General features: G+C 40.1%; 1 protein-coding gene across 1 annotated transcript in view; it reads left to right on the forward strand.

The window, feature by feature from the left end:
• INTS4 (integrator complex subunit 4) overlaps window positions 1-27023 on the forward strand; it is a 166854-nt gene that overhangs the window by 106747 nt on the left and 33084 nt on the right. Inside the window, exons 13-18 of the mRNA XM_066249569.1 lie at window positions 2446-2651; window positions 6171-6313; window positions 9079-9194; window positions 13580-13713; window positions 16856-17013; window positions 25616-25709. Of these exons, the coding sequence (XP_066105666.1) occupies window positions 2446-2651; window positions 6171-6313; window positions 9079-9194; window positions 13580-13713; window positions 16856-17013; window positions 25616-25709 (851 nt within the window). The remainder of the gene's footprint in view (window positions 1-2445; window positions 2652-6170; window positions 6314-9078; window positions 9195-13579; window positions 13714-16855; window positions 17014-25615; window positions 25710-27023) is intronic.

The following is a 27023-nucleotide window of genomic DNA, read 5'->3' on the forward strand; positions in this document are numbered from 1 at the left end:
TCTCTCCTCTCTAAAATGAATAAAAATTAAAAAAAAGAACTTAGGTCTTTAAAATGCCTATAAAAATTACCTCACAATAGAACTTCTTGGAAGGGCGAGAAAATTACTTTTGGAAAACAATATTCTATTAGTAGATATAAGAATTGGGTTGCCCTATACAATTTACTGTAAGGTTTTATGTTTATGTAGAAATTAGTTAAAGCTACTTCTCTTTTGTTCTCTATGATCTTGTTAAATGAATTATAGTTGAAATAGTATTAGATAATATGAAGTCCAGTGATTAAAACCTGTTTGATCCTTAGACAAGTAACTAGAATCTATTTTGTTTCTATTAGCATTTTTGTTTTGTTTCATTTCTGCAGTTGAACTTCATCACTATCAATGTTTATGTGGTTTACTTCTACAGTTTTCAGTTTGTCACTAAGGTTTAATTAAAGGAACTTCACTTTGGAAAGCAAGTAGATCATTTCATTGGCTATAGTCTCTAATATCACCCCTAGTTGTTACATTTTCTCTCGCCTTTCTGGGGTTTTGTACATCTGGTTCCTCTGCCTAGAAAGGTCTTTTTTTCCCCCCCTTTTGGCCTAGCAACTCCTTCAGGCATTGTTTCAGGAGTCACTTATTTCAAAAACTGCCTCTGCTCCTATGAAGAGGGCTTTGTGCCTCTTCTGCATTTTCTCAGCACTCCCTGTGCTTTTCCATTTTACTATTCGTCATGCTGTAGCACAATTACCGTATATCCCCATGTATAAGACGCTCCCACATATAAGATGCACCTTAATTTTGGGGCCCAAAATTTGAATAAAATGTATTACATAAAGCTACTGAACTCAAGTTTTATTCATCATAAAACTCATCACTGTCAAAACTCCCATTCATTATCTTTTTCTCATCTTTGTCTGATGACGAATCACAGTCTTCAGCAATGAACACAAAAACAAATGTGAAAAAGTGGGAAATGCAAGTAAAAACACACAACTGCAACCACTGTATAAGATGCACCCAGTTTTTATATCCCAAAATTAAAAAAAAAAAAGTCTTATACATGGGGAAATACAGTAACTATTCTTTCCTGTAGGCTCTGGGAGATAGTCTTGTTCTTGTTGGTCTTTGTAAATGCAGAGGTATAAGTAGCAGAGCCAATATCTAATTACATATGTTAAAACACCAGAGTCACAGTGTCTTACTTAGTAACAGCCCCCCCCCCCCCCAACATACCAAATTCCTTTTCTCTTCCCTGGACCCTCAAGGCGATAGTAATTTACTTTCTTTTTATTTATTTATTTATTTATTTTTTTTTTGAGAGAGAGAGAGAGAGAGAAGCAGGAAACATCAACTCCCATATGTGCCTTGACCAGACAAGTGCAGGGTTTCAAACCGGTGACCTCAGTGTTCCAGGTCGATACTTTATCCATTGTGCCACAACAGGTCAGGCTGTAATATACTTTCAACATTTCAAAAAGTCCAGTGGAAATTGTTAATTTACCTGCTGGTAGCCAGGCAGAATATGCAAAGTAAAACACAAAGTTTATTTGTTTCTACCTGGCATTTTATCAGCTAAAGGTCATACAGTTAGGAGTTTCTCTGTGATTCCTTTGATAGAGTTGCAAGAGTTACACATGAATCATTTAACACATTTGGGTTCATTTCTAGCTTGCTTTGTATTTAGCAGTTTCATTTTTTAATTACATTTTTGTGAAGTAAAGCAATTTCTTCCCTTCTGATTAAAAGGAGGATTTATAACTAGCAAGAAAAATCTGAGTCATCTCCCTTTAATGTAGTAACTCTGCTTTTAAGGTGTCTGTAGCTGCCCTGGCTGGTTGGCTTAGTGATAGAGCATCGACCCAGCTTGTGGAAGTCCCAGGTTCAATACCTGGTCAGGCAGGACATGCAGGAGAGGCAACCATCTCCTCCCTGCCTTCTCTCTCTCTTTCTCTTTTTCCCTCCCACTGGCTCAATTGATTCAATCACATTGGCCCTGGCTGCTGAGGATGGCTCCATTAAGCCTCCACCTCAGGTGCTAAAAATAGCTTGGTTATGAGCATCAGCCCCAGATCGGGGTTGCTGGGTGGATCCCAATTGGGGTACATGTGGGAGTCTGTCTCTGTATCCCTCTTCTCACTTAAAGAAAAAGTACTGTGGTTGCAATACTGAAATAAATAAAAACTTAGCTTTCAAGAGATTCAGTTAATGGACACAGATGTGTGACTCACAGGTCTGCAGAGTCAAGATCTAAACCTTAGTCCTTAGGATACCATAGTTCTTGTTCTTAGGTTGAAGTGATGGTGGAAGCTGAACCTGGGGGTATGGAGGGCATCTCCTAGACAGACTGTGTAGAAGTGAAAAGAGTAGAGAGCAAAGACAAACCTGAATGAGAAGGAATCCTGCTTTGACTTTTTCCCATGGTTGTTAACTTGATGCACAGTTTTGTGTCTTTCTGTGTAGAGGTCCGCATTGCTGCTGTGGAGGCTCTCTGCATGCTGGCCCAGTCTTCACCCTCTTTTGCTGAGAAGTGCCTTGATTTCCTGGTTGATATGTTTAATGATGAAATTGAGGAAGTACGTCTGCAATCCATACATACCATGAGAAAAATCTCTAACAATATCACCCTCCGAGAAGATCAGCTAGACACTGTCCTGGCTGTGTTAGAGGTGAGTGTTCACAGTTTTTCACTCCGTTCATCAAGCCTCCTGGACACCACTTTTTTTTTTTTTTTTTTTTTTTTTTGGTATTTTTCTGAAATTAGAAGTGGGAAGGCAGTCAGACAGACTCCTGCATGTGCCCGACTAGGATCCGCCTGGCATGCCCACCAGGGGGCAATGCTCTGCCCATCTGGGGTTTTGCTCCGTTGCAGCCGGAGCCATTCTAGCACCTGAGGTGGAGCCCATGGAGCCGTCCTCAGCGCCTGGGCCAACTTTGCTCCAATGGAGCCTTGGCTGCGAGAGAGGAAGAGAGAAGATAGAGAGAAAGGAGAGGGGGAAGGGTGGAGAAGCAGATGAGCGCTTCTCCTATGTGCCCTGGCCAGGAATTGAACCCGAGACCTCCACATGCCAGGCTGCCGCTCTACTGCAGCCTGGCCAACTGGCCAGGGCCACCTTTTTTTTTTTAACGGGCATTGTGCTAAGCTTTGGTGATATAGTAGTATATAGGCAGCAGTTCTGCCTTCCAGTCATACAGCTTTGCCAAGATGGAGGAGACTGACTGTTAGACAGGAATTCAAGTAAAGCTTAGTGTTGCTGTGATCAGGAAAGGACAGGGTGCTCTGAGAATACAACGAGTATGTAACTTGTATTGTCTAAGGTAAGGTTGGGGAGATAAGGAAGAAAGGAATGTAGGTGGGCACTTGAAGGAGGAGTAGAACTTACTGAGGCATTTTCTTAGGAAAGAGTAGCCCTCATGGTAGAGTGCAAGAATACCTAACAGAAGGAATGATGTCTAAGGATCCAGACGTAAGGGTGCGTGTGATATATTCAAGGAATTAAAAGGAATTCATGTAATTGTAGTAGAAATTACATGTAGTTGAAGAACTGGAAGAGAGGAGAGCTGTAGATAAGTCAGGGGCTAAATAATGAAGAATTCTTTTCAGCCCTTGATTTAATTCTAGTAAATCAGAGGATGTTACAGCCAAAGGGATCTTAGTGGTCAGTTAATTCAATCTGGAGTTTTACAGAAAAAAAAAAATTTGTTTGACAATACTCAGCTAGTAAGTACCTGTGTCAGGATATAAACATATATTTGCCTCTGAGGCTGTACAACTCTATGTGGTTCTTGAATTACTGTTCTAAAATGTCTGGATTTTATTTGTGAGTACTGAAGTTTTTTATGCTAGTAAATAAGATTTGGCCTCTGGTTTCTTATCCTTTTTTTCCCCCTGTTTTTTAGAAATTATAAAAGGGAGATAGCAATTTGATATTTAGTCATTAGCAATTGTTACAGATTTTTGTTACCTACTTTAGAAAACTGGGTATTTTGATTTTGAAGTTCTCTGTTATTATCTCATTGTCTTATAACTTTAATGAATAACTAAATTTAGGCAGTCAGTGATCATCAGTGGTTACTAACATCACAAAGAAGAAATAGATATCATATAGTTCCTAAGGGAAATACATAATATCATCTATGAAGTAATGTTATTGAAGAAAAAAAAATTGAACCTGAATCTGAGCAAGCCTCTAAACCTAACTACAGGGGAGAAATTGCAAGGGGAAAGAAAATAAGACGAAAAGGGATTTTACATATTTAAAGACACTTAAGGGACATATTACCCAATTTTAATGTGTGTACCTTAGTTGGAGCCTGATGAGAACACTTTTCAAGTCAGTTGGAAAGATTTGAGTACTGACTAGATATTTGACATTAAGGAATTATTACCCTGGCGCAGTGGATAGAGAGTCAGACTGGGATGCGGAGGACCCAGGTTTGAGACCCTGAGGTGTGCCGGCTTGAGTGCAGGCTCATCTGGCTTGAGCAAAAAAAAAAAAAAAAAAGAGCTCACCAGCTTGGTCCCAAGGTCACTGGCTTGAGCAAGGAGTTACTTGGTCTGCTGAAGGCCCGCAGTCAAGGCACATAGAAGAAAGCAATCAATGAACAACTAAGGTGTCGCAAAGAAAAACTGATGATTGATGCTTCTCATCTCTCTTCGTTCCTGTCTGTCTGTCCCTATCTATCCTTCTCTCTGTCCCTGTAAAAAAAAAAAAAAAAAAAAAGAATAAATAAATTTTAGGCATGATACTGGTTTTATGGGGTTAAAGAATTATTTAAGACATATTTATGAAAATATTTACCAATGAAATGCTATGATTTCTCTGGCTTCAAAATAATCTGATTGGGTGGAGTGGGTAAAGGTGTAAATAAAACAAAATTGGCTAGAGTTAATTGTTGAAACTAGGGGGTTTCTTATCTCTGTTTTTATATATTTCTTTTTTATTATTATTTATTTTAGAGAGGAGAGGGAGAGACAGAGGGAGAGAGAGAGAGAGGAGAGACAGAGAGAGAGAAGAGGGGGAGGAGCTGGAAGCATCAACTCCCATATGTGCCTTGACCAGGCAAGCCCAGGGTTTCGAACCGGCGACCTCAGCATTTCCAGGTCGACGCTTTATCCACAGCGCCACCACAGGTCAGGCCTGTTTTTATATATTTCAAATGGTCCATATTTAAAAGTTTTAAAGAGCTAGCAAAAGTGTTACGGAGATACCAAATAAAAGTACTAGAGCTGATATGTGCATTTTCTTTAGGAGTAAGAAGTTGTTGGTGACCTTTTCTAATCATTTTAAGTGCGGTTGAGTAGGAGATGTTGGGTAGGGAAGAGGCCACGTCCCTGACATCACCACGTCCTGTTTCTGCTGTTGACTCTGCTCTAGCTGCACTGGTTTCCTTGCTATGTTTCAGACTTGCTTTCATTGTCTGTAGTGTGTCCCCACCTACCCCAGCACTATTTTACTTACCCTGCTTTCTACTTTCTTAGTTAATACTTCACACTATCTGACCTATGTATTTATTTAGTCATTTATTTTTGTCTTTGCACTAGAATAAAGTTTCTGAGAACAGGGATTTTACTTTAATTACTGCTTTGATCTCTAGCACTTGGTATTTAGCTTGATAAATGTTTGTTTACTAAGTGCTCAGTAAATATGGAATGTGTACAGCAGGGGTCCCCAAACTTTTTACACAGGGGGCCAGTTCACTGTCCCTCAGACTGTTGGAGGGCCGGACTATAAAAAAACTATGAACAAATCCCTATGCACACTGCACATATCTTATTTTATAGTAAAAAAACAAAACAGGAACAAATACAATATTTAAAATAAAGAACAAGTAAATTTAAATCAACAAACTGACCAGTATTTCAATGAGAACTATGCTCCTCTCACTGACCACCGATGAAGGAGGTGCCCCTTCCAGAAGTGCAGCGGGGGCCGGATAAATGGCCTCAGGGGGCTGCATGCGGCCCGCGGGCTGTAGTTTGGGGACCCCTGGTGTACAGCAGTGTACAAATGAGTGAATTCTTCAAATCTCAGTTCATATGTTATCTCTATCTTCTCAACTACCAGCCCCTCCCCTCCCAGAAAACTGAGACATTTTATCCTGTATTGTCATTGTAACTGCACTCCTCCATAGTGGCATAGCTAATCCATAGTGACTGCTATTACTGTTATTATGTTTTTTAAAAGGATTCGTCTAGAGATATTAGAGAGGCTCTTCATGAACTCTTATGCTGCACTAATGTTTCAACCAAAGAAGGGATTCATCTTGCACTGGTGGAGCTGCTGAAAAATTTAACCAAGTACCCTACTGATAGGGACTCCATATGGAAGTAAGAACTTTTTTTTTCTCATTTGCACACTGGAACAAGTAATGTGGTAAATGTACAGTGTTGACATTATTCACAGGATCTTCACAGATTGATGATATAGCCCTCCACTTTGCCTTAAATTTAGAAACCTTATTCAACTTAATTACACTCTGGGGAGTCTGATTCCTAAATGGAATATTGCATTTTAGATTATTTATTAATTTGTCCATTCGTCCACCTAGCAAATATGTGCCTGCTCTGTGTTGTACCATGAGTCATTCCCTGTGGTAAGTGTTGGTGGTGCAGAGATGAGCTGATTAGATTTCCTTTTTCTCCTATATAGTGTTAATCACTGCTTTGTCTACTTTGCAGTTTCTACAGGATCACAGCCATCGTTGTAGAGGTTAGGGGCAGGGCCAACATTTGGTCTGCAGATTAAAAATCTTAATCACTTCTCCCCACCCCAATTATCTCTAGCTTTATTGATTAGAGTCAGACTGTTAACATTGTTAGTGAATTGCTGTTTGAAAAACTTCTTGCTTACATTTAGTGTAAAAACACGTGTCCTCCACATATTTAAATGAGATTATATGATGAGAGCACACCAATGTATAGTTTCTTGATTTTCAGAAAAATTTGTTACTAAAAGTAGAAAAACTTGGTCAAATCAGGTACTTGGAAGATATATTAAAAACTAAAAATACCAGGGAAGTCTTGCTCTCGGTAACATTTTTGATATCTGGTTCTCTTTTTGCTATTTCTTCATGTGTTTTCAGTCCAGGTCAGCTCAAATCAATATATATATTTATTGATTATCTTCAAGGATCACTCAGTCATTGGTGTGTGGGAATTGGATTGGGGAGAAACACCTATATATCAATATCTGTACTTATTTGGGGATGCAGAAAGAATCAATTCTGCTTGACGGAAGGGATTGTTTTAGTGTTTAGCAGAACATTCTTCTTGCCTTAAAATAAGATTTGTCGTTATTTGGTTCACCCAGAAGAATATTTATATTACAACTGTCTTTATTGGACGATTGCAGACAGAAACTCCTTCACCTTATAGTACTCCAAAAGACTTTTTTTAAAGATATCATTTAATGATTTTAGAGAGAGAGGAAGGAGAGAGAGAAAGTATAGGGGGGACAGGAAGCATCACCTTACTTCCCCTAAGTATCTTGACCAGGCAAGCCCGGAGTTTTAAACAGGCGACCTCAGCATTCCAGGTTGACACTTTATCCACTGCACCACCACAGGTCAGGCCCAAAAGATTTTGAAAGGACCTAATTATCATATGACTTTTTCATCTATTCTCATGAATGATGGCTTTATTTAGAAATATCAAAAAAGAATATGATGAAAGAGTGAACGAATAGTCCTGGTGGCATGTTTTTATTACACTGCTTAAGATAGATACATAAGTGAAAGTGTTGAAGGAAGTAGTTTGTCATGTTTATATGCTTTTAGTTCATTCAGATGCTTATTGAAGGCTTGTTATAACCTAGTCACTGTGTTGGGTGTTTGTGGAGACTTAAAAAAATGGATTCAACTCAGAGACCTAGCCCTCCAATAGCTGGAAGGGAGAGAAAAAGGAAATGTATAAATTAGGAGGTGGATGAGATAGTAAAAAATAGAATTGAAGTCTAGCTTTAGAGAGGCCCAAATTGTTAGGGGTGCCTGAGGGGACCCAACTAATAGCTCTTGTATTCTTCACCTGAGATCTGGATAGAATGAGAGAAAATACAGGAGTGGCAGCTGGAGGCCAAACTACAGCCTTTATAATGTCCCCTGAGGCGCTGAGTAAAAGGTCAGAAAATTAGTGAATTAAGTTGTTTCCTCATAAAAGGAAAAATGTGACTGGGAGGAATATTTCCTAATAACAACAAGTGTTTTAAATGTGATGCCTTTCATACCCACATATCCATGAATTTGTTCATGGTATTTGTTTTCTCTCTGGCAAATCTGCCTGTTCCCTAGTCCCTAGTGAAGTCCATCCTTTGTGAAACTTTCTCTAATCATAGTAATCTTTCTACCTTTGACAGGTAGAAAGCAGAGTAGCATTCATTTAATAGTTCATTACCTAGTGCTAGTCATCTTTACCTCAGCTGGATTATAAACTCATTGATAACAGAAATGACGATTTATATAATATTTCTTTTTAATTCAGTACACCTGCTAAATCAGAACTCAACAAATAATAAAATAATGAAAATGCATAACTACCATCACATGTAATTCTTGAAAGCTTATAAAGGACCTTAATATAGTCAAAATAGTTCACTTATAGCCAATTAATAGCTGGTAGCCAAATGAGTTTTTAACTATACCACAGATACGTAGGAAGCACTTCAGCTGACTCCCCCCTGCTCCCTTGATCAGAACTGGGTTCCTGGATGACTGGTATACCAGTTCCTGGAAAATGGGAATGAGGGCTAGGCCAGTTGTGGGTAAGCTTCTTCTGAGCACTTTGCTACCTACCTGTTACCTGAGTAATATCAGGGTTCTCTTGGCAAGGAAGATGGGGGAAATGGCTGTTGGGTAAATAACCAGTAGTAATATCTGCCATACCATCACTTTTATCTTCATAATAACCCACTTTTCAGATGAATTATAATTGAATTTCAAAATAATTGATGACGTATCTGAAGTCATAGAGATAACAGAAATAGATGATTGAGAATTTGTGGTTCTGAATTGGGATTTCTGATTCTAAATCAGAAATCCTAGTACTTTTAAAAGCATTTATTAAGTTACTAAAATGGACTCTCCTTTTGTTTATTTCAGATGCCTGAAGTTTCTGGGGAGTCGACATCCAACCCTGGTGCTTCCCTTGGTGCCAGAGCTCCTGAGCACCCACCCGTTTTTTGACACAGCTGAACCTGACATGGACGATCCAGCATGTATCCTCTGTGCTTAGGACAGACCCTGCTGACTTGGCAGGGACTTCTGGCATCTTTTTCTGTAGGGTAGCTTAGGTGGTATAATTTTTTTTCCTCCATTTCTTTTAGGTAACAATATATCCTGAAGGAGGCCCTGGTCGGTTGGCTCAGCCGTAGAGTGTCGGCCCGGCATGTGAAAGTCCTGGGTTCGATTCCCGATCAGGGCACACAGGAGAAGCCCCCATCTGCTTCTCCACTTCCCCCCTCCTGTCTCTCTATCTCTCTCTTCCCCTCTCACAGCCAAGGCTCCATTGGAGCAAAGTTGACCCCGGCGCTGAGGATGGCTCCATGGCCTCTGCCTCAGGTGCTAGAATGGCTCTGGTTGCAACAGACCAATGTCCCAGAGGGGCCAAGCATCGCCTCCTGGTGGGCATGCTGGGTGGATCCCGGTTGGGTGCATGCAGGAGTCTGTCTGTCTTCCTCCCCCCTGCTTCTCACTTCGGAAAAATACATAAGGTCTACTGGAAAGTTCTGTTCGTTTCTATCACAACAAGTTTCAACATGTAAGCACATGTTTATTTGGCGCATGTGTGCCTCTCTATTTTTATCACTTAATGTATACATACTGATGTAACAAATTAACTAAAACAAATTGATTCACGTTAGTCTTATGTGTGAAGCGATAGTGTACCCATGGCTACTGATAAAGTTCATTTACACCACTGTAATTTTTACGAATTTCAACAAGGAAGAAATGCTACAGAAGCATGTCTGTCGCATCCACCATATTCCCCGGACTTAACACCCTCCGACTATCACTTGTTTTTGTCCTTACAAAATTTTTTGAAGGGCAAAAAATTCAAAAATGAAGAAGATATCAAACAAGCACTAGTTCAATTTTTCACATCAAAAGATAAAACATTTTTCAAAAACGGGATATACAAATTGCCCTCATGCTGGCAAGAAATCATTAATAATAATGGCAATTATATTATTTAATAAAGTTTATTGACAGTAAGAAAAATTTGTATTTTGTTTTATTCCAAAAATGGACAGAACTTTCCGGTAGACCATATATATATATATATATATATATATATATATATTTTTTTTTTTTTTTTTTTTTTTTTTTTTTAATCTATCTCCATATCCTGAGGGAGCTTTGTAGTTAGTCACCAATTTCTATCTTGTTTTCACAGTAATTCATCTTTGCCGTTTAATACTAATAATTTTTTACACCATTTATTGAGCACCTACTGTATTCTGTATATTGTTTAAGTGCTTTATGCATTTTATCACTGATCTTCCAAACAACCCTGGAAGGAGGTATTAGTCCACCTTACAGATGAGAAAACTGAGGCTCAAAGAGGCTAAATAACTCTCCAAGCAACAAATCTGGGATTCATAGCCAGACATCTTTGGTTTTAAAGCTTGTCAACTTTTCCCTTTGTCTTATTCCATATTTAAGTTGATCTGCAACCTGACTGAGTGGAGGGCGCTGAGCTACTCTGCCTGTGATATAAGTTCAGTGGGATTTTGATAGCCGTGGATGGCATGCCGTGCAAGTGGATTGTTTTGCAGTCGTGGGAATACATTTATATGGGTGCATCCATGCTCTCCCATGGGTTTTTTCGCTCTGTGGAAGATCTTTGGTGAAGTTTAGGGGTATTTATTGAGACTTAGGCATCAGCTGAATATCTGGTCATTGTTTGATGACCATTGTAGTCTCTCTTATTTCTTTTCATTTTTACAGTGCCTTGGAGTATTATTTTTTAATGATTAGTGTAATTGATGTATTAACCAATGCCCAACTCTGTTTACTTCTGAGAAAGGCATATCTGAGACCTTACCTCCACAGGTACGATACCTATAGTTTAAAATTCAGCTTATCAGAAAGGGATTTTGGCTAGGTGTCACTACAGTTTCACATGACATATTGAAAGTGTCTGAAATCTGAAAGCTCTTTCACATTAAAAAAAAAAAGCTTTTTTTAAATTTTATTTTAATTTTAGTGAGAGGAAGAGGGGAGGCAGAAACAGACTCCCTCATATGCCCCTACCAGGATTCACCCAGCAAGCCCACTAGGGGGCGATGCTCTACCCATCTGGGACCCTTGCTCTGTTGCAACAGGAGCCATTTTTTAGCACCTGAGGTAAGGCCATGGAGCCATCCTCAGTGCCTGGGGCCAACTCGCTCTAATCGAGCCATGGCTGTAGGAGGGGAGGAGAAGAGAGATAGAGAGGTGAGAGGGAGAGGGGTGGAGAAGGAGATGGGCACCTCTCCTGTGTGCCCTGACCCGGAATTGAACCTGGGACTTCCACACATCGGGCCGAGGCTCTACCACTGAGCCAGCTGGCCAGGGCCAAAACATTTTTGAAGCCTCTTATGTTACTTTTCTGGATAGTGGGAGGATTGTGTTATTTAGGAAATATGTTTGGCCATAACAGTGATTACCCTTAATGTAGCTTGAAAGAATGACAGTTTTTATGTGTTTGCAATGTAAAAGAAGTTGGAGATGAGCAGTCTGGCACTGGTGTAGGGGGTCCACATCATTCTTGGTGATCCAGGCTCCTCTTTTTCTGTTGTGTCGTTTTTATTTGTTTTGCTAGAGCTCCAGTCATCAGGTTTAGGTCCTAGGTAGGAAGTTAGAGGATACGGGGAATAAAATCAGTATTAATATTGGTAAGGAGAAAGGGAAAATGGGTATTGTGTAGGCAAATAGCAGGCTTTGCCATAGAGAAGATACATACAGGAGGTAAGAGGTTATGTTTATATTTTACTTTTAAATTTCTGATTTTCTCTGTTATAAAATTAATATACATAGGAAATCTAAAAGGAATAGGATGAAGAAACTTTGTATTTAGCACCCAAAGTTCTACTAGCAAAAGTCATCAACTTAACATTTTGGTGTTTTTCCTTCTCACTTTTTAGAAAGCTTGGGGTTGTGATTTTTCTGTTATTTATTTATTTATTTTATTCATTTTTAGAGAGAAGGAGGGAGGAGCAGGAAGCTTCAAGTCCCATATGTGCCTTGGCCAGGCAAGCTTGGGGTTTTTAACCGGTGACCTCAGCATTCCAGGTCAATGCTTTACCCACTGAGCCACCACAGCTTGGGCCTATTTTTTTTTTTTTTTGGTTTTTTTTGTTTGTTTGTTTGTTTTTTTTACAGAGGCAGAGATAGACAGGGACAGACAGACAGGAACGGAGAGAGATGAGAAGCATCAATCATCAGTTTCTTGTTGCACGTTGCGACTTCTTAGTTGTTCATTGATTGCTTTCTCACATGTGCCTTGACCGTGGGCCTTCAGCAGACCGAGTAACCCCCTGCTGGAGCCAGCGACCTTGGGTCTAAGCTGGTGAGCTCTTTGCTCAAGCCAGATGAGCCCGCGCTCAAGCTGGCGACCTCAGGGTCTCGAACCTGGGTCCTTCCGCATCCCAGTCCGACGCTCTATCCACTGTGCCACCACCTGGTCAGGCCTTATTATTTTTTAAACACAGATTTTATCAACACATATTTGATAATAGCTACTATCATATCCTCTCTTTCTCTCTCTCCACTTATATATAGATATATAGATATATAGATATAGATATATTTTTTTTAAGTAAAAGGAAGGGAGATAGCAGACTCCCACATTCACCCCAACCAGGATCCACCTAGTTACCCCTGTCTGGGACTGACACTCAAATCAACTGAGCTGTCCTCGGTGCCTGAGGCCTATGCTCAGACCAATTGAGCCACTGGCAAAGAGAGAGAGAAGGGGGAGGAAAAGCAGGTGGTCTCTTTTCATGTGTGCCCTGACTGGGGATCGAACTCGGGATGTCCGTACACCAGGCTGATGCTATGTTTACTGAGCCAACTGGCCAGGGCCCCTCTGTATTTTGGAGCCTGCTTTTTTCATGTGACAAAATGCTTGTGATGCTTAATTTTTAATGATTGTATAATGCTTCATCAAGTAGATGAAGCACAAGTTATATGGTTTTTCTCCTGGTTTTGGATATTTAGGTTGTTTATAATTATTTGCTGTTATAAATGATTATGTGCTATTTGATTATTTACTTACAATAGATTTTGAGATGTGGGATTTCTCCACATTCATAAGACTGTTATTATCTAGTACCAAATTATTATCCAAAGGGATTGTGCCAGTGTATACTTTAGTAGCCAATGTACTAAAAGTTTCCATTTACAGTACTAGTATTCTCAACTGCATCAGGCGTTATTTTAAAAACTTGGTAATTGGGATAATTTGGAGTCGGTAATTTGTCTCTGTCTGAATTTGCATTTCTTTGTTAGAAAACTGTAGTCATTTTATGGGACTTTGGGGGACAGGAAGTGGGGAAACCAGACTGGCCAAACGGAATATTTTATACCTCTAAGTTGACTTAACTCACTCATCCATCAGACATTGCAGTTTTGGTTCTCATCTTCAATGCTGCTAAATCCTGTCCAACAATGCCGGCATTGTTCTCAGATCATACCTTTAGGCACTATGCCTACCTCAGGGACAGTCTTTCTCATCTTGTTCCTGCCTTGAGGGTATGTCAAAAAATTCTTTTGTCATTGTATTTTGAGTTAGGTCTTTTGTGGTTGTTAAATAGCAGAAAGTAGACTGTACTCTGAAAATGCATTAACGCATTCTCTTCCTCTCTTGGGCTCTCTTCCATTGTTTTGTACTTTTGCTTCATACCTTTTAAGAAAATTCATTTTTGATTATGTTACATAAGGCAAGAAAAAGCAATCGAGAACAATCTTTTATTTTATTATTTTTATTATTATTATTTTTAGAGAGAGAGGGATAGATAGGAAATGAAAGAGATGAGAAGCATCAACTTGTGGTTGTGGCACTTTAGTTGTTCATTGCTTTCTCAAAAGTGCGTTGACCACAGTGGAGGGCCTCCAGCTGAGCCAGTGACCCCTTGCTCAAGCCAGCGACCTTGGCCTCAAGCCAGTGACCATGGGGTCAAGTTTATGATTTCATGTTCAAGCCGTTGACCTAGGGGTTTCAATCCTGGGACCTCAGCATCCAAGGTTAATGCTCTGTCTATTGCACCACTGCCTGGTCAGGCCAGAACAAAACAACTTATTTTAGACCAAAGATTAGATTGTGACATATATTTATTTCTATTTTTTTGAGAGAGAAAAACAGGAAGGGAGAGACAGGGAGGAGAGAGACAGGAAGCATCAACTTGTGGTTGCTTCACTTTAGTTGTTCATTGATTGCTTCTAATACGTGGCTTGACAGGGTTGAGGGGTGCTCAAGCTCAGCCAGTGACCCTTTGCTCAAGCCAGCAACCATGAAGTCATGTGGATGATCCCACGCTCAAGCCAGCGCCCCTGTGCTCAAACTGGTGAGCTTGTGCTCAAGCCGGTGACCTCTGGGTTTGGAACCTAAGACCTCAGCATTCTAGGTTGACGCTGTATCCACTGCATCACCACTGGTCAGGCTAGATTCTGATATATTTTAACAATTACATAAAGCCATCATTCTCAACGAGTTTATTTTTTAATAATAAAATGATTGTTTTTTGGGTTTTTTTAAGACTTTATTTCATTTTTAGAAAGGAGAGAGAAAGAGAAGGGGGTGTGAACAAAAAGCATCAATTCTCATATGTACCTTGACTGGGCAAGCCCAGGGTTTTCAATTGGTGACCTCAGTGTTCCAGGTCAACAATTTATCCACTGTACCACCACAGTTCATGCCCCTTTGTTATTTTTAAAACCTAGAGATATAGAAAGAAAAAAAATTTTAATGAACTGTAATGATAATAAAAGTAAACATTTATTGAATTCTGTAAGGCCAGGTACCATGACCATGCAGATTCGCATTGAATTCAAGCTGACAGTAAAGGAACTGTGGGACCGGAAAACTGAGCCATACCAATTTATTGGAGGCTCGCAAAGACAGGCAAAGCAGAAGAAGAAAGGAGAAAAACCAAAGGAAAACCTGCTTTTCACAGTGGAGGGCAAGGGGTCAGGAAACAAACTGCACCTGGTGGTGGTGGGAACCCATCTGCTCTCATCTCCCTGATGGCAAGCACTTATATCCTTACCGCAGTGCTGTCCTGTACTCCTGCACTAATTGCACAGAGTGCTTGTTGCTGGTAAACCAGCGAGCAAGCCTAATAACACAGCCGTTTTTCCCAGAAAGGCTAACTGTGTGCAGGCACCTTTTTAAACCCCTTTATTTGTATTAATTCATCTCTGCTTAGGTTACTCTAAATCAGTGGTTTTCAACTGCTGGTCCACAGACCAGTACCAGTCTGCCAGAAATTTAACCACCCTGATGTTGTATGAAAATTATAGACCCAATGATCTTAAGACCCAATGATCTTAATTATAGACCCAATGATCAATAAGTTTAGTTCACTTATGCTCAGGTTGATTTATGCCTTAGCAGTTTCCAAAATAATTCTCCTGTTTTCACCAGTCCCCAATTATAAAAAGGTTGAAAACCACTGCTCTAAAAAACTAGAGTTATATATGTACATTAGAAAACTTAAACTGTATAGAAAATACAGCATTAAAAGTGAAATTCTCTTGCCCTGGCCGGTTGGCTCAGTGGTATAGCATTGGCCTGGCGTGCAGGAGTCCCGGGTTCGATTCCCGGCCAGGGCACACAGGAGACACGCCCATCTGCTTCTCCACCCCTCCCCCTCTCCTTCCTCTCTGTCTCTCTCTTCCCCTCCCGCAGCCAAGGCTCCATTGGAGCAAAGTTGGCCCGGGCGCTGAGGTTGGCTCTGTGGCCTCTGCCTCAGGCGCTAGAATGGCTCTGGTTGCAACAGAGCAACGTCCCAGATGGGCAGAGCATCGCCCCCTGGTGGGCGTGCCGGGTGGATCCTGGTCAGGTGCATGCGGGAGTCTGTCTGACTGCCTCCCTGTTTCCAACTTCAGAAAAATACAAAATAAATAAATAAGTAAATAAATAAAAGTGAAATTCTCTTGCCTGACCAAGAGGTGGTGCAGTGGTTAGAGAATTGGCCTGGGATGCTGAAGACCCAGGTTTAAAACCCCGAGGTCGCCGACTTGAGCCCAGAGTTCTCTGACTTGAAGCACAAAGTCACTGGCTTGAGTAAGGGGTCACTTGCTCTGCTGGCTTGGCTGGAGCCCCCAGGTCAAGGCACATAGGAAAAAGCAATCAATGAACAACTACATAAAATGCCATAATAAGTTGATGCTTCTCATCTCCCTACCTGTCTATCCCTGTCTGTCTCTCACTTGCTTAAAAAGTAATAATAATAAAAACATATTTAAATAAAAATGAATTATAACTATCATCATGTAAAACATTTTATATAATATGCTGTGTAAACTAATTTGGGAATAAAGAATCATTCTATGAAGTAAAAGGTCAAGTTTAAAAATAAATGTGATAACAGGTTAATGTTTAGTTCCATTTTTGTGGTTAGACCATTTATTTCATTTGGCAATAGAAAATAATAGTATACTCTTCCTTTTCTCCTTGTAGCTTGTGACTATGTTGGGTGGACCATGTTCATTTTCTCTCTCTTTCCCTTTCTCCCACTGAAGCTGGGGAAGGAGAGAAAGGTTCTTTACAGAATCACCTACCTTTTATCCCCTTTACTTTGTTTGGCTCACATTTTTCTTTCTGGTTTCTCTGTGTTGCAAAAAGTTGTGCCACAGAATTTGATGACACTATAACCCCGCTATGTTTGCTTAGTTACCAGGTAGAAAATTAGTGTCATCAGCTGTTTCCCCCAATATCATGCCTCATGAGGATCCTTCCCATCAGTTCCTGCAGCAGAGCCTTGAAAGGGTGTACAGTCTTCAGCACCTGGACCCTCAGGGAACCCAGGAGCTGCTGGAGTTCACCATCAGGTGAGGTGATCATCCCTTTCCTTTGACAGTTAACGGTTTTATGCTCAGCTTGACCGTTTTGGTTCCCAGTTTGGTTATGGGCTTGTTTTTCTGGCTCTGTAGCCTACACTCATACATGGTTTTATGATCTGTTTATGTTTGGATTAGATTGTGGTTTGAGCATATTATATACAAAGAAAAACTCTTCCTGTTTATTACCAGATTGATGACTAGTACAGAACTAGAAAGAATTACAAAGAAGCTGTTTTTAACTTTTCTTCCTTTGTATATTAGTTAAAATGAGTGATAGAAAATGCAAAATAACAGTGGTTTAAACAAGAGAAAAGGTTAATTATTATAGGCAGGAAAGAATTGAGATACAGTCATCAGGGGCCTAGACCTAAAGATCCAAACCGTCTCCTCTGTGTCCCTGCAGGAAGAAAGGAAAGAGCAGAACAGCATCATTTTCAGCCCACCCCTTTTTGAAGACATCCAGAGTTGCATTTTTTTATTTTATGTGCATCCCATTGACTAGAATTTGAGATGCCTGGCCATATCTAGCTGCAGGGAGCCAGGAAATGTAGTCTTTTTTCTGGGTGACCAGTGCTTAGTTAATATTTGGTGACTTACTCAGGAGGAAAGAAAAGGTACTGGAACAACTAGCAGTCTCTGCCAGATTGTATTAGAATGTCCTGAATGATATGAAAAGAATTGAAACCGATATGCCTTTATGTATAAAGGCAATATTTATAAGACTTGATTGAAATACAACCACACTTTTAGGTACTAACTACAGCTGCTCTCATGCTGTAATGGCAGAGTTGAGTAATTGTCACAGAGTCTGCCTGACCTGAAAAGCCCAAAATATTTACTGTCTGACCCTTTACAGAAAAAGTTTGCTGACTTTGAAGTAATGCCTTGGTTATAGTGTTTTGCTCTTCTCCCTCAATAGACTATTAGATTTAGAGGCCACTATCTGAAATTATTGGCCATTAGCCCAGGAAAATAAACTCTACTTCTTGACTCAACCCCACCTAAATAAGCATTTAGCTTTTGTTCTTGAAAGTTTTTTGTTTGTTTGTTTTTATCCTATTAGCTCTAAAGCCAGTACAAAATGCAGAAAAGTGAGCCAGTTAGGTTATCAGTTGGCAATAAGTACATGCTCAGGAAACAGCCTTCGATTTGTGTGATCCTCATGATCTGGGTTTATGAGGTCCTGCTAGGCTTCTGGCTGGTCAGACCACTGTTCTAGTGCTGTGGTCACTCCTGGGAACTACGTTTCTGACTTGAGTGTATTCTGAGGAGGATGGCCAGATGCCATAGTTATTGATGACCTATGATGTTTTATAGACATTATGGCAGTTAGAGGTGTTCTTTAGAAATTACAGGCATGGGCAAAAGTAGGTTTACAGTTATAATACAAATAAATAATACAGTAACTAATAAATAATTATAGAAGAAGCTGCTCTGTACTTCATGTACTCGCAACTATAAACCTACTTTTGCCCACTCCTGTATATGACAAGCATGTCTAAGCACTGAGGGGTGTAATTTACCTTATCTGTAAAAACAAACAAGCCAACAGTAAATGGTCTTAGTCATGTACATCATTTAGGGAAGTGTTAGCACACCCTGGATCTTTCAGAACTCAGTGTCAACATCAGTATTAGAAACCCATTATCTCTTTTGCACCTGTGGAAATCTCTTGATCAGTCTGTGGCATGCAATAGTGGGACTTAGAAGGGTGGCCAAAGAAGGTTTACAATTGTGAGTACACAAAACACAGAGTTTATTCTTGTAATATTATTTATTCTTATTATTTCCCACACAAACAACTATAAACCTTTGCCCATCCCTATATTTTCTGTACTTGTTGAAAGGTAAAATGTTAGGGTTTCATACAGAAGTTTCTCTTATTAGGACTCTGGTCATTCACTTGTTCATACTAGTTTAGAACAAACTTCATCATTGTATACATTGCGCTTTGTTATATTCCAAGCAGTCTTTTACTGAACCAACATCTCACCCACAGAAAGTCTCCTGTGGTTCCGTGAGGGCCCAGGGCAGTGATTGTTTGCTTGTGTTACTAGAACTTGACATTGTACTTTGTCTTCACCACTGCCCCTTGGGTGCCTTGTAGGTGCTCAGTAAATATTTGCTGAAAACTCTAGTTATGATAGCTTAACCAGGAGTGAAGTCTTTTAAGATTTTTGTAGATTTTTTTTTTTCTGGCCATACCTCACCTCCAGATGTACAATTTTAATATTTGATGGCTTGATCATAACAAAAGTCACTGTCTGTTAAATGCCCACTGTGTGCCCACTCTTTTATATGCTTCATGTGCATTGTCATTTAATTTAAAAATAGTCCCATGAGAATTTCCTCATATTTACAAGGGGTGACGAAGCTAGGTTTATTCATTTGTTATGATATTTGAGTATCCATCGTGTTGTGGTAGGCAGAAGGAACAGGACAGTGAATAAGGCATAATCTCCGCTGCAAGGAGTTTACAGCTGGTTGGGGAATTAGCTTGGTAAACAAGAACGTAATGCTGTCCTTTCCGTGCAGCAGTGTAGTCCAGGCGTGGCCAACAGTTTTTGCCCCCAGGCCAGATTAGAAAGAAAACTTTTTTCACGGGCTGGATGAAATATTAAAATATAAAAATGTTAAATACAAAAATTATTTGTTTAAGTAAACAAAATTTTATTATGTAATTTGTTTATGAATAAATGTGAGTAAAAAAATTTATTAATATACAATATTATTTTAATAAAAATATAATTTCATATCGTATAAATATCCAAACTATCACAGTCGATCCAAACAATATTTAATTAATAGAATGAGCTTGAAGGAGTTATATCGCAGATAAAACAATTATTTCGTTTTACAAACAGCCTGGACACATTTTCAGTTATCAACTGCAGCTATTGTCTATGCTACAATGCCACTTGATTCAGCACACTTGACCACAAAAATAGCAAATTGTTTGACCTTGGGTGCACACTGGCAAACTTCGCCTAAAAGAATGTGGGTTTCACATCGCCGCTAAACGTCAAACAGTTCATATGGAGTACAGACGAGTACAAAAGTTGTAAATCTTTATAATGGAATTTTTTTAAAAAATAAGTATCGCCTGACCAGGCGGTGGCGAAGTGGATAGAGCATCAGTCTGGGATGCGGAGGACCCAGATTCGAGACCCCCAAGGTCACCAGCTTGAGCGCCGGCTCATCTGGTTTGAGCAAAGCTCACCAGCTTGGACCCAAGATCGCTGGCTCAAGCAAGAGGTTACTTGGTCTGCTGAAGGCCCACGGTCAAGGCATACATGAGAGAGCAGTCAATGAACAACTAAGGTGTCGCAACGAAAAACTGATGATTGATGCTTCTCATTTCTCTTCGTTCCTGTCTGTCTGCCTGTCCCTGTCTATCCCTGTCTCTGTAAAAAAAAAAAAAGTATCACGAATTCATTTGACCACTTATTGGAAGTTAACCCTAGATCAGTCACACGTAGAATTCTTTTCTGCGTATCACTATCTTCTTAAATATCTCGATTTCCAATAATCAAAGACGCTTCCACTTCTGAGTAGCTGAGATTTTAAAGTAGCAGACAATGTTAAAAATTTAATCATAGGCCTGACCTGTGGTGGCGCAGTGGGTAAAGCGTCAACCTGGAAATGCTGAGGTCGCCGGTTCGAAACCCTGGGCTTGCCTGGTCAAGGCACATATGGGAGTTGATGCTTCCAGCTCTTCCCCCCTTCTCTCTCTCTCTCTCTCTCTCTCTCTGTCTCTCCCTCTCCTCTCTAAAAATGAATTAAAAAAAATTTAATCATACACTGCATAAAGTCATTACGCAGGGCGGGCTGTATGTTGGCCATGCCTGGTATAGTAGGTTCAGAACTTACACTTCTAGGAGAATGGAAGTGGGTACCTAATCCTTCCTTGGGTGGTCTAATTAATGACCTCAAGAATGAATAGAAATTAGGCAAGTGAAGAAGGGAGGAGAGTATGTGTACCAAATTATTTTAAATTATCTTTTTTAAAGAAAAATACACTTTTTAGGGGAATTTTAAAAAACACCCTAAAGGACATGGAATTTCTTGGTTTTTAAAAGTTCTCTTTTTGCTATGCATTGTTTCATGTCTCCAAGTAGTAGTGCCTGTTTTGTAGCTTGGAAACTAGTCCAGTAACTAGAAGTGGAAATATAGTAAAATGTTTGCAATTTGTAATCATATGAGTACAAGGATGAAGATAGCTTTTGAAAAGTCATTAGGATTTTGTACTGATTTTGCGTTTTTTAACATTCCTGCCAAACTAGTAAGAGATAGTGTAAATTTTTTTCTTTTTTTAATTCAGTGAGAGGAGGGGAGGCAGTCAGATTCCTGCATGCGCCCCAACCAGATCCATCTGGCAAGCCCACTAGGTGGCAATGCTCTGCCCATCTGGGACCATTGCTCTGTTGCTCCAACTGAGCCATCCTCAGCACCCAGAACCAACTTGTTCCAATAGAGCCATGGCTGCAGGAGGGGTAGAGACAGAGAGAGAGAAGCGAGAGGGAGAGAGGTGGAGAAGCAGATGGGTGCTTCTTCTGTGAGCCCTGACCTGGAATCAAACCCGGGATATCTATATATCAGGCTGATGCTCTACCACTGAGCCAACCAGCCAGGGCCAAGATATTGTAAATTTGATTAGAAATTGTAAGAGATTGAAAGAAGTGTTTAGTCATAAACATTTGATTTACACATCCAGAGTTTATACTGATCTAGGGTTTATAATAATAAAAAAATTATTTTATTTTATTTTTTAGAGATGGTGGGGAGAAAAAGAAACATTAATTTTTTTTTAATTTTATTTTTAATTGGGCGACATCAATAAATCAGGATACATATATTCAAAGATAACAACTCCAGGTTATCTTGTCGTTCACTTATGTTGCATACCCATCACCCAAAGTCAGATTGTCCTCTGTCACCTTCTATCTAGTTTTCTTTGTGCCCCTCCCCCTCCCCTTTTCCTTCTCCCTCTCCCCCCTCCCCCCGTAACCACCACACTCTTATCAATGTCTCTTAGTTTCACTTTTATGTCCCACCTACGTATGGAATAATGCAGTTCCTGGTTTTTTCTGATTTACTTATTTCACTTTGTATAATGTTATCAAGATCCCACCATTTTGCTGTAAATGATCCGATGTCATCATTTCTTATGGCTGAGTAGTATTCCATAGTGTATATGTGCCACATCTTCTTTATCCAGTCATCTATTGACGGGCTTTTTGGTTGAAGAAACATTAATTTGTTGTTCTATTTATTTATACATTCATTGGTTGATTCTTCATGTGCCCTAACCAGGGATCAAACCCACAGCCTTGACATATTAGGGGCAATGCTCTAACCAACCGAGCTACCTGGCCAGGGCTCTTCTTGACTGTCTTTAAGCGATTATTTTAAAATGAATTAATTCTGCTTGTTTTATAAACTTTTTTTTAATTGCAATATATGTAAACTTCTTTAATATTTTTAAAATGCTACTTGCTATCATGTGGACTAAGGATTGCTAAAGTGTCTGTTCTTGGGAGGGCTCTTTTGCTCTACCACATTGCATTTTTAGAAATGTGGCTTTATATTAATTTGATTTTCATTCAGTTTTAATCTCATTTGTATTTGATATAGTTCATAAGTATATGAAAATATTTCTAATAGAAAATAAATAAATGAAATGCAGTATGATACAGTTGGAAAAGGACTTTTAGACTTAGACCTGAGTTCATGGCCTGTTTTTGCCACTTATTAATTCTGTGACCTGGGGAAAACCATTTAAACTCTGATCTTCAGTTTCCTCCTTGGTTAAATGATATTAATAGCAGTTTACACTGTAAGGATTACACGAGCTCAAGTAAGGAAACAACTAGTACAGTACATAATATAGAAGGTGCTCGTTGTAAGGAGTCCACAGTCTCCTGATGAATGTCTAAACTGGTTGTTGTTTTTTTGCAAGTGAGGATAGGGGAGACAGAGAGACAAACAGACTCCCGCATGCGCCCCAGCCAGGATCCACCTGGCAACCCCCATCTGAGACCAATGCTCTGGCCATCTGGGGCCATGCTCATACCTCAGAAGTTTAGTGCCTGAGGCTGAGGCTCCTCCGAGCCATTTCTCAGCGCCCCCAGGGATGTGCTCCCTCCAATTGAGCCATGACTGCGGAAGGAGGAGAGATAGAGAGACAGAGAGAGAGACAGGGAGAGGGAAAGGAAGGGGAGGGAGGGAGAATCAGATGGTTGCTTCTTCTGCAGGAATCAAACCTGGGTCATCCACACACCAGGCTGACGCTTTACCACTGAGCCAGCTGGTCAGCACCAAAACTGGTTCTTGAGGATTGTGGGCTTAAAGAGCTCCAGACAGGAGACCCTGGGACATAGAGGATTTTGCCCAGGTCTAGCAAGTTTCCATATTTGTTTCCCATGGCTAGTTTGGTTGCATCTTGTTCTGTGCAATTCATAACAATTGGTACTGTGCAAGGGTGGTAGAATAACTTAACAATAGTGGCAGTCAGCTAATGTACAGTCAGCTGGTCAGTGTTCAGTGTAATTTTAACAGAAGGCGGAATCTTTGTGGAGAGGAAATGGTTCAGAAGTGGAATGATTCAGGGCTGTCTTTGTAAGACATTTGAGATGGGGAAGGGAGAAAGCAGCTGATCACCAAAATAGCACTTTACCGGTATGATTAGCTAGTACAGGGTCTTGCCTGTTATTGTTCTGGATTCCCACACATAAGCAGGCTCTCTTGGACCAGCTCAAGCCATCAACACTCACAAGTGCTGATATATAAGCTATAGATAAGTTACTTTAGAAATAATTTACTTTTGCTTTTTTCCACAGTATCTTCTCCCTGTTATAAAGTTCTTAAGAGACAGCATTAGCTATCTAAAAGATGCCTGAGATTATAGGGACAGGCTTAGTCCAATACAGAGTTTTGTACAGACTACTATGAAACCTAACATATAGTGCCAGCTCTGAAACAGTTAACTTCTCTCATGACCCAGATCTTCATTTCTATCAGTTACCGTTCTTATATGAAATTTTGATATTGCCATTAAAAAATAAGGCAGCTCTATATATTTGAATTCTTCCTGAGATGGATTGTTAGGAGTTTCTCTTTCTCTCTTTCACACACACACACAGACACACACACACATGCACTCCTCCCCAAAAGAGAAGAAAGAAGAGAAAAACAATGCTTTTTGTAGATATATAGCATATTTCTAGAAGAATTCTAAAGAAACTGGTAATGGTGGTTCCTCTGGAAAGGGTGTACTAGTTAGCAGTGCACAGGTGTAGGAAAGCCAACTAATTTAATTATATCCTTCAGTATCTTTTGAATTCTATATATTATCATAAGTATAATCATGTATTATCTATTCAAAAATTAATCATTTTAAAAATTAGTAAACTCAGCCCCCAATACAATTATTTTTATCTGTGTGTCACTATTTTCTTGTTCACAGGCATATTTTTTATTTATACAAAACACATTTGTCCAAAAACAAAAAACACTTGTCCATGGTATAGAACACTTTGAAAATAAAGCACAACTGGGAGAACACACTGAAAAGCCCCTGAACACCTCAGTCCAGAAAACCACTTTGTCACTTTTTCTCCTATATACAGTTTTTTTTTGGGGGGGGGGGGTTATATACAGTTTTTACCTGGTTAAGATCATATTCCTTATTACTATTATATATATATATATATATACACACACACACATATATATATATATATTTTTTTTTTTTGCATTTTTCTGAAGCTGGAAACAGGGAGAGACAGTCAGACAGACTCCCGCATGCGCCCGACCGGGATTCACCCGGCAAGCCCACCATGGGGCGACGCTCTGCCCACCAGGGGGCGATGCTCTGCCCATCCTGGGCGTAGCCATGTTGCGACCAGAGCCACTCTAGCGCCTGAGGCAGAGGCCACAGAGCCATCCCCAGTGCCCGGGCCATCTTTGCTCCAATGGAGCCTTGGCTGCGGGAGGGGAAGAGAGAGACAGAGAGGAAGGCGCACTGGAGGGGTGGAGAAGCAAATGGGCGCTTCTCCTGTGTGCCCTGGCCGGGAATCCAACCCGGGTCCTCCGCACGCTAGGCCGACGCTCTACCGCTGAGCCAACTGGCCAGGGCCTACTATTTTATATTTTAATGGCTGTAGAATATTCCATTAACTGGATGTGTTTTAATGTTTTAAATTTCCCTACCATTGAATACTTACGTAGTTTACTGGGTTTTACTATAATAGTCCACACTGTGAGTATTATGAGGCATCAAGCATTTCATTTCTGTTGAAGATTTTCCTTAGAATTACTTCTCAACATAAAGCTACTGATCAAAATATTTGATCATATGTGTGACTTTTATAACATAGTGCAGGTTTACTTTCCAGAAGGATTGTTCCAGCTTAAACTGCTATCAAAGTGTGAGTGAGTCACTTTCATTAGAACCACTCCAGCACTGAGTACTGTTTCAAAAAGTGTGATCAGTTTACTAGGTGTAAAGTGGTAAAATGCTTTGACATGATTTTCATATTACTGTCATTATCCTTATCCTGTGTTGGGCTGGGGGTTTTGTTTACTACAGGGATCTGCAAAGACTTGGAGAACTTCAGTCTGAATTGGCAGGAGTAGCTGACTTCTCTGCTGCCTATCTTCGGTGTCAACTTCTTCTCATCAAGGTTGGTTTGGACCCATCATACTAGTGATTGTGATGCTAAGAATGCACTTTAACAGATCTGGCAGTGTTTGAGGCCATAATTAAAAAAATACATGATCTTTTGCAGCCACTTAGCAATGGAGAAATATGTACTCTATGGTTTAATTATATTTGGCTCTAATTAAAGAATTGTTAAAGGCCCTGGCCGGTTGGCTCAGTGGTAGAGTGTCGGCTGGGCGTGTTGAAGTCCCCAGTTCTATTCCCCTCCAGAGCACACAGGAGAAGCTCCCATCTGCTTCTCTACTCTTCCCCTTCTCATTTCTCTCTGTCTCTCTCTTCCCCTTCTGCAGCCAAGGCTCCATTGGAGCAAAGTTGGCCCAGGCACTAGAATGGCTCCAGTTGCAGTGGAGCAATGCCCAAGATGGGCAGAGCATCATTCCCAGTGGGGGCGTGCTGGGTGAATCCTGGTGAGGCACAGGCGGGAGTCTGTCTCTCTGCTTCCTGGCTTCTCACTTCAGAAAAATACAAGGAAAAAAAAAAGAATTGTTAACTCATATAGGAATTTGAGTTTTTTAAATTTGGTAGATTTCTTTCATAATTATATAATTAAAACAGATCAGATATGTAACTATTTTCTTTAGACTCCCAAGGCTTATATGAACTTTTATTTTATTTAAATGCTAATTTCACTTTGTCAAAGTAAAGTTAGTGAGAAGTTGATTTCATTTTAAAGGGCCAACTTGCTGGCATGTCATATGTGGTATTCACATTTTATATATATACACACATAAAATTGGTACTCAAGAAACTGTTTTAGTCCTGACCTGTGGTGGCGCAGTGGATAAAGCGTCGACCTAGAAATGCTGAGGTTGCCGGTTCAAAACCCTGGGCTTGCCTGGTCAAGGCACATATGGGAGTTGATGCTTCCAGCTCCTCCCCCCTTCTCTATGTCTCTCCTCTCTCTCTCTCTGTCTCTCCCTCTCCTCTCTAAAATGAATAAAAACAAAAAACAAACAAAAAAAAAACCTAAGCTTTAAAAAAAATAAAAAAAAAAGCTGTTTTAGCTTGACTAGCCGGTGACACAGTGGATAGAGCATCAGCCTGTGATGTTGAGGACCCAGGTTTTAAACCCCAAGGTCGCCAGCTTGAGCACGGGTCATCCGACTTAAGCATGGTCTCATCAGCTTGAGCACGGGGTTGCCAGCTAGAGTATGGGATCATAGACATGACCCTATGGTTGCTGGCTTGAAGCCCAAGGTTGTTGACTTGAGCAAGAGGTCACTTGTTCTGCTGGAGCCCGCTCCCCCTCCTCAAGGCACATATGAGAAAGCAGTCA

Source organism: Saccopteryx bilineata, chromosome 1 (genome assembly GCF_036850765.1).
Source record: "Saccopteryx bilineata isolate mSacBil1 chromosome 1, mSacBil1_pri_phased_curated, whole genome shotgun sequence".
Taxonomy (NCBI): Eukaryota; Metazoa; Chordata; class Mammalia; order Chiroptera; family Emballonuridae; genus Saccopteryx; species Saccopteryx bilineata.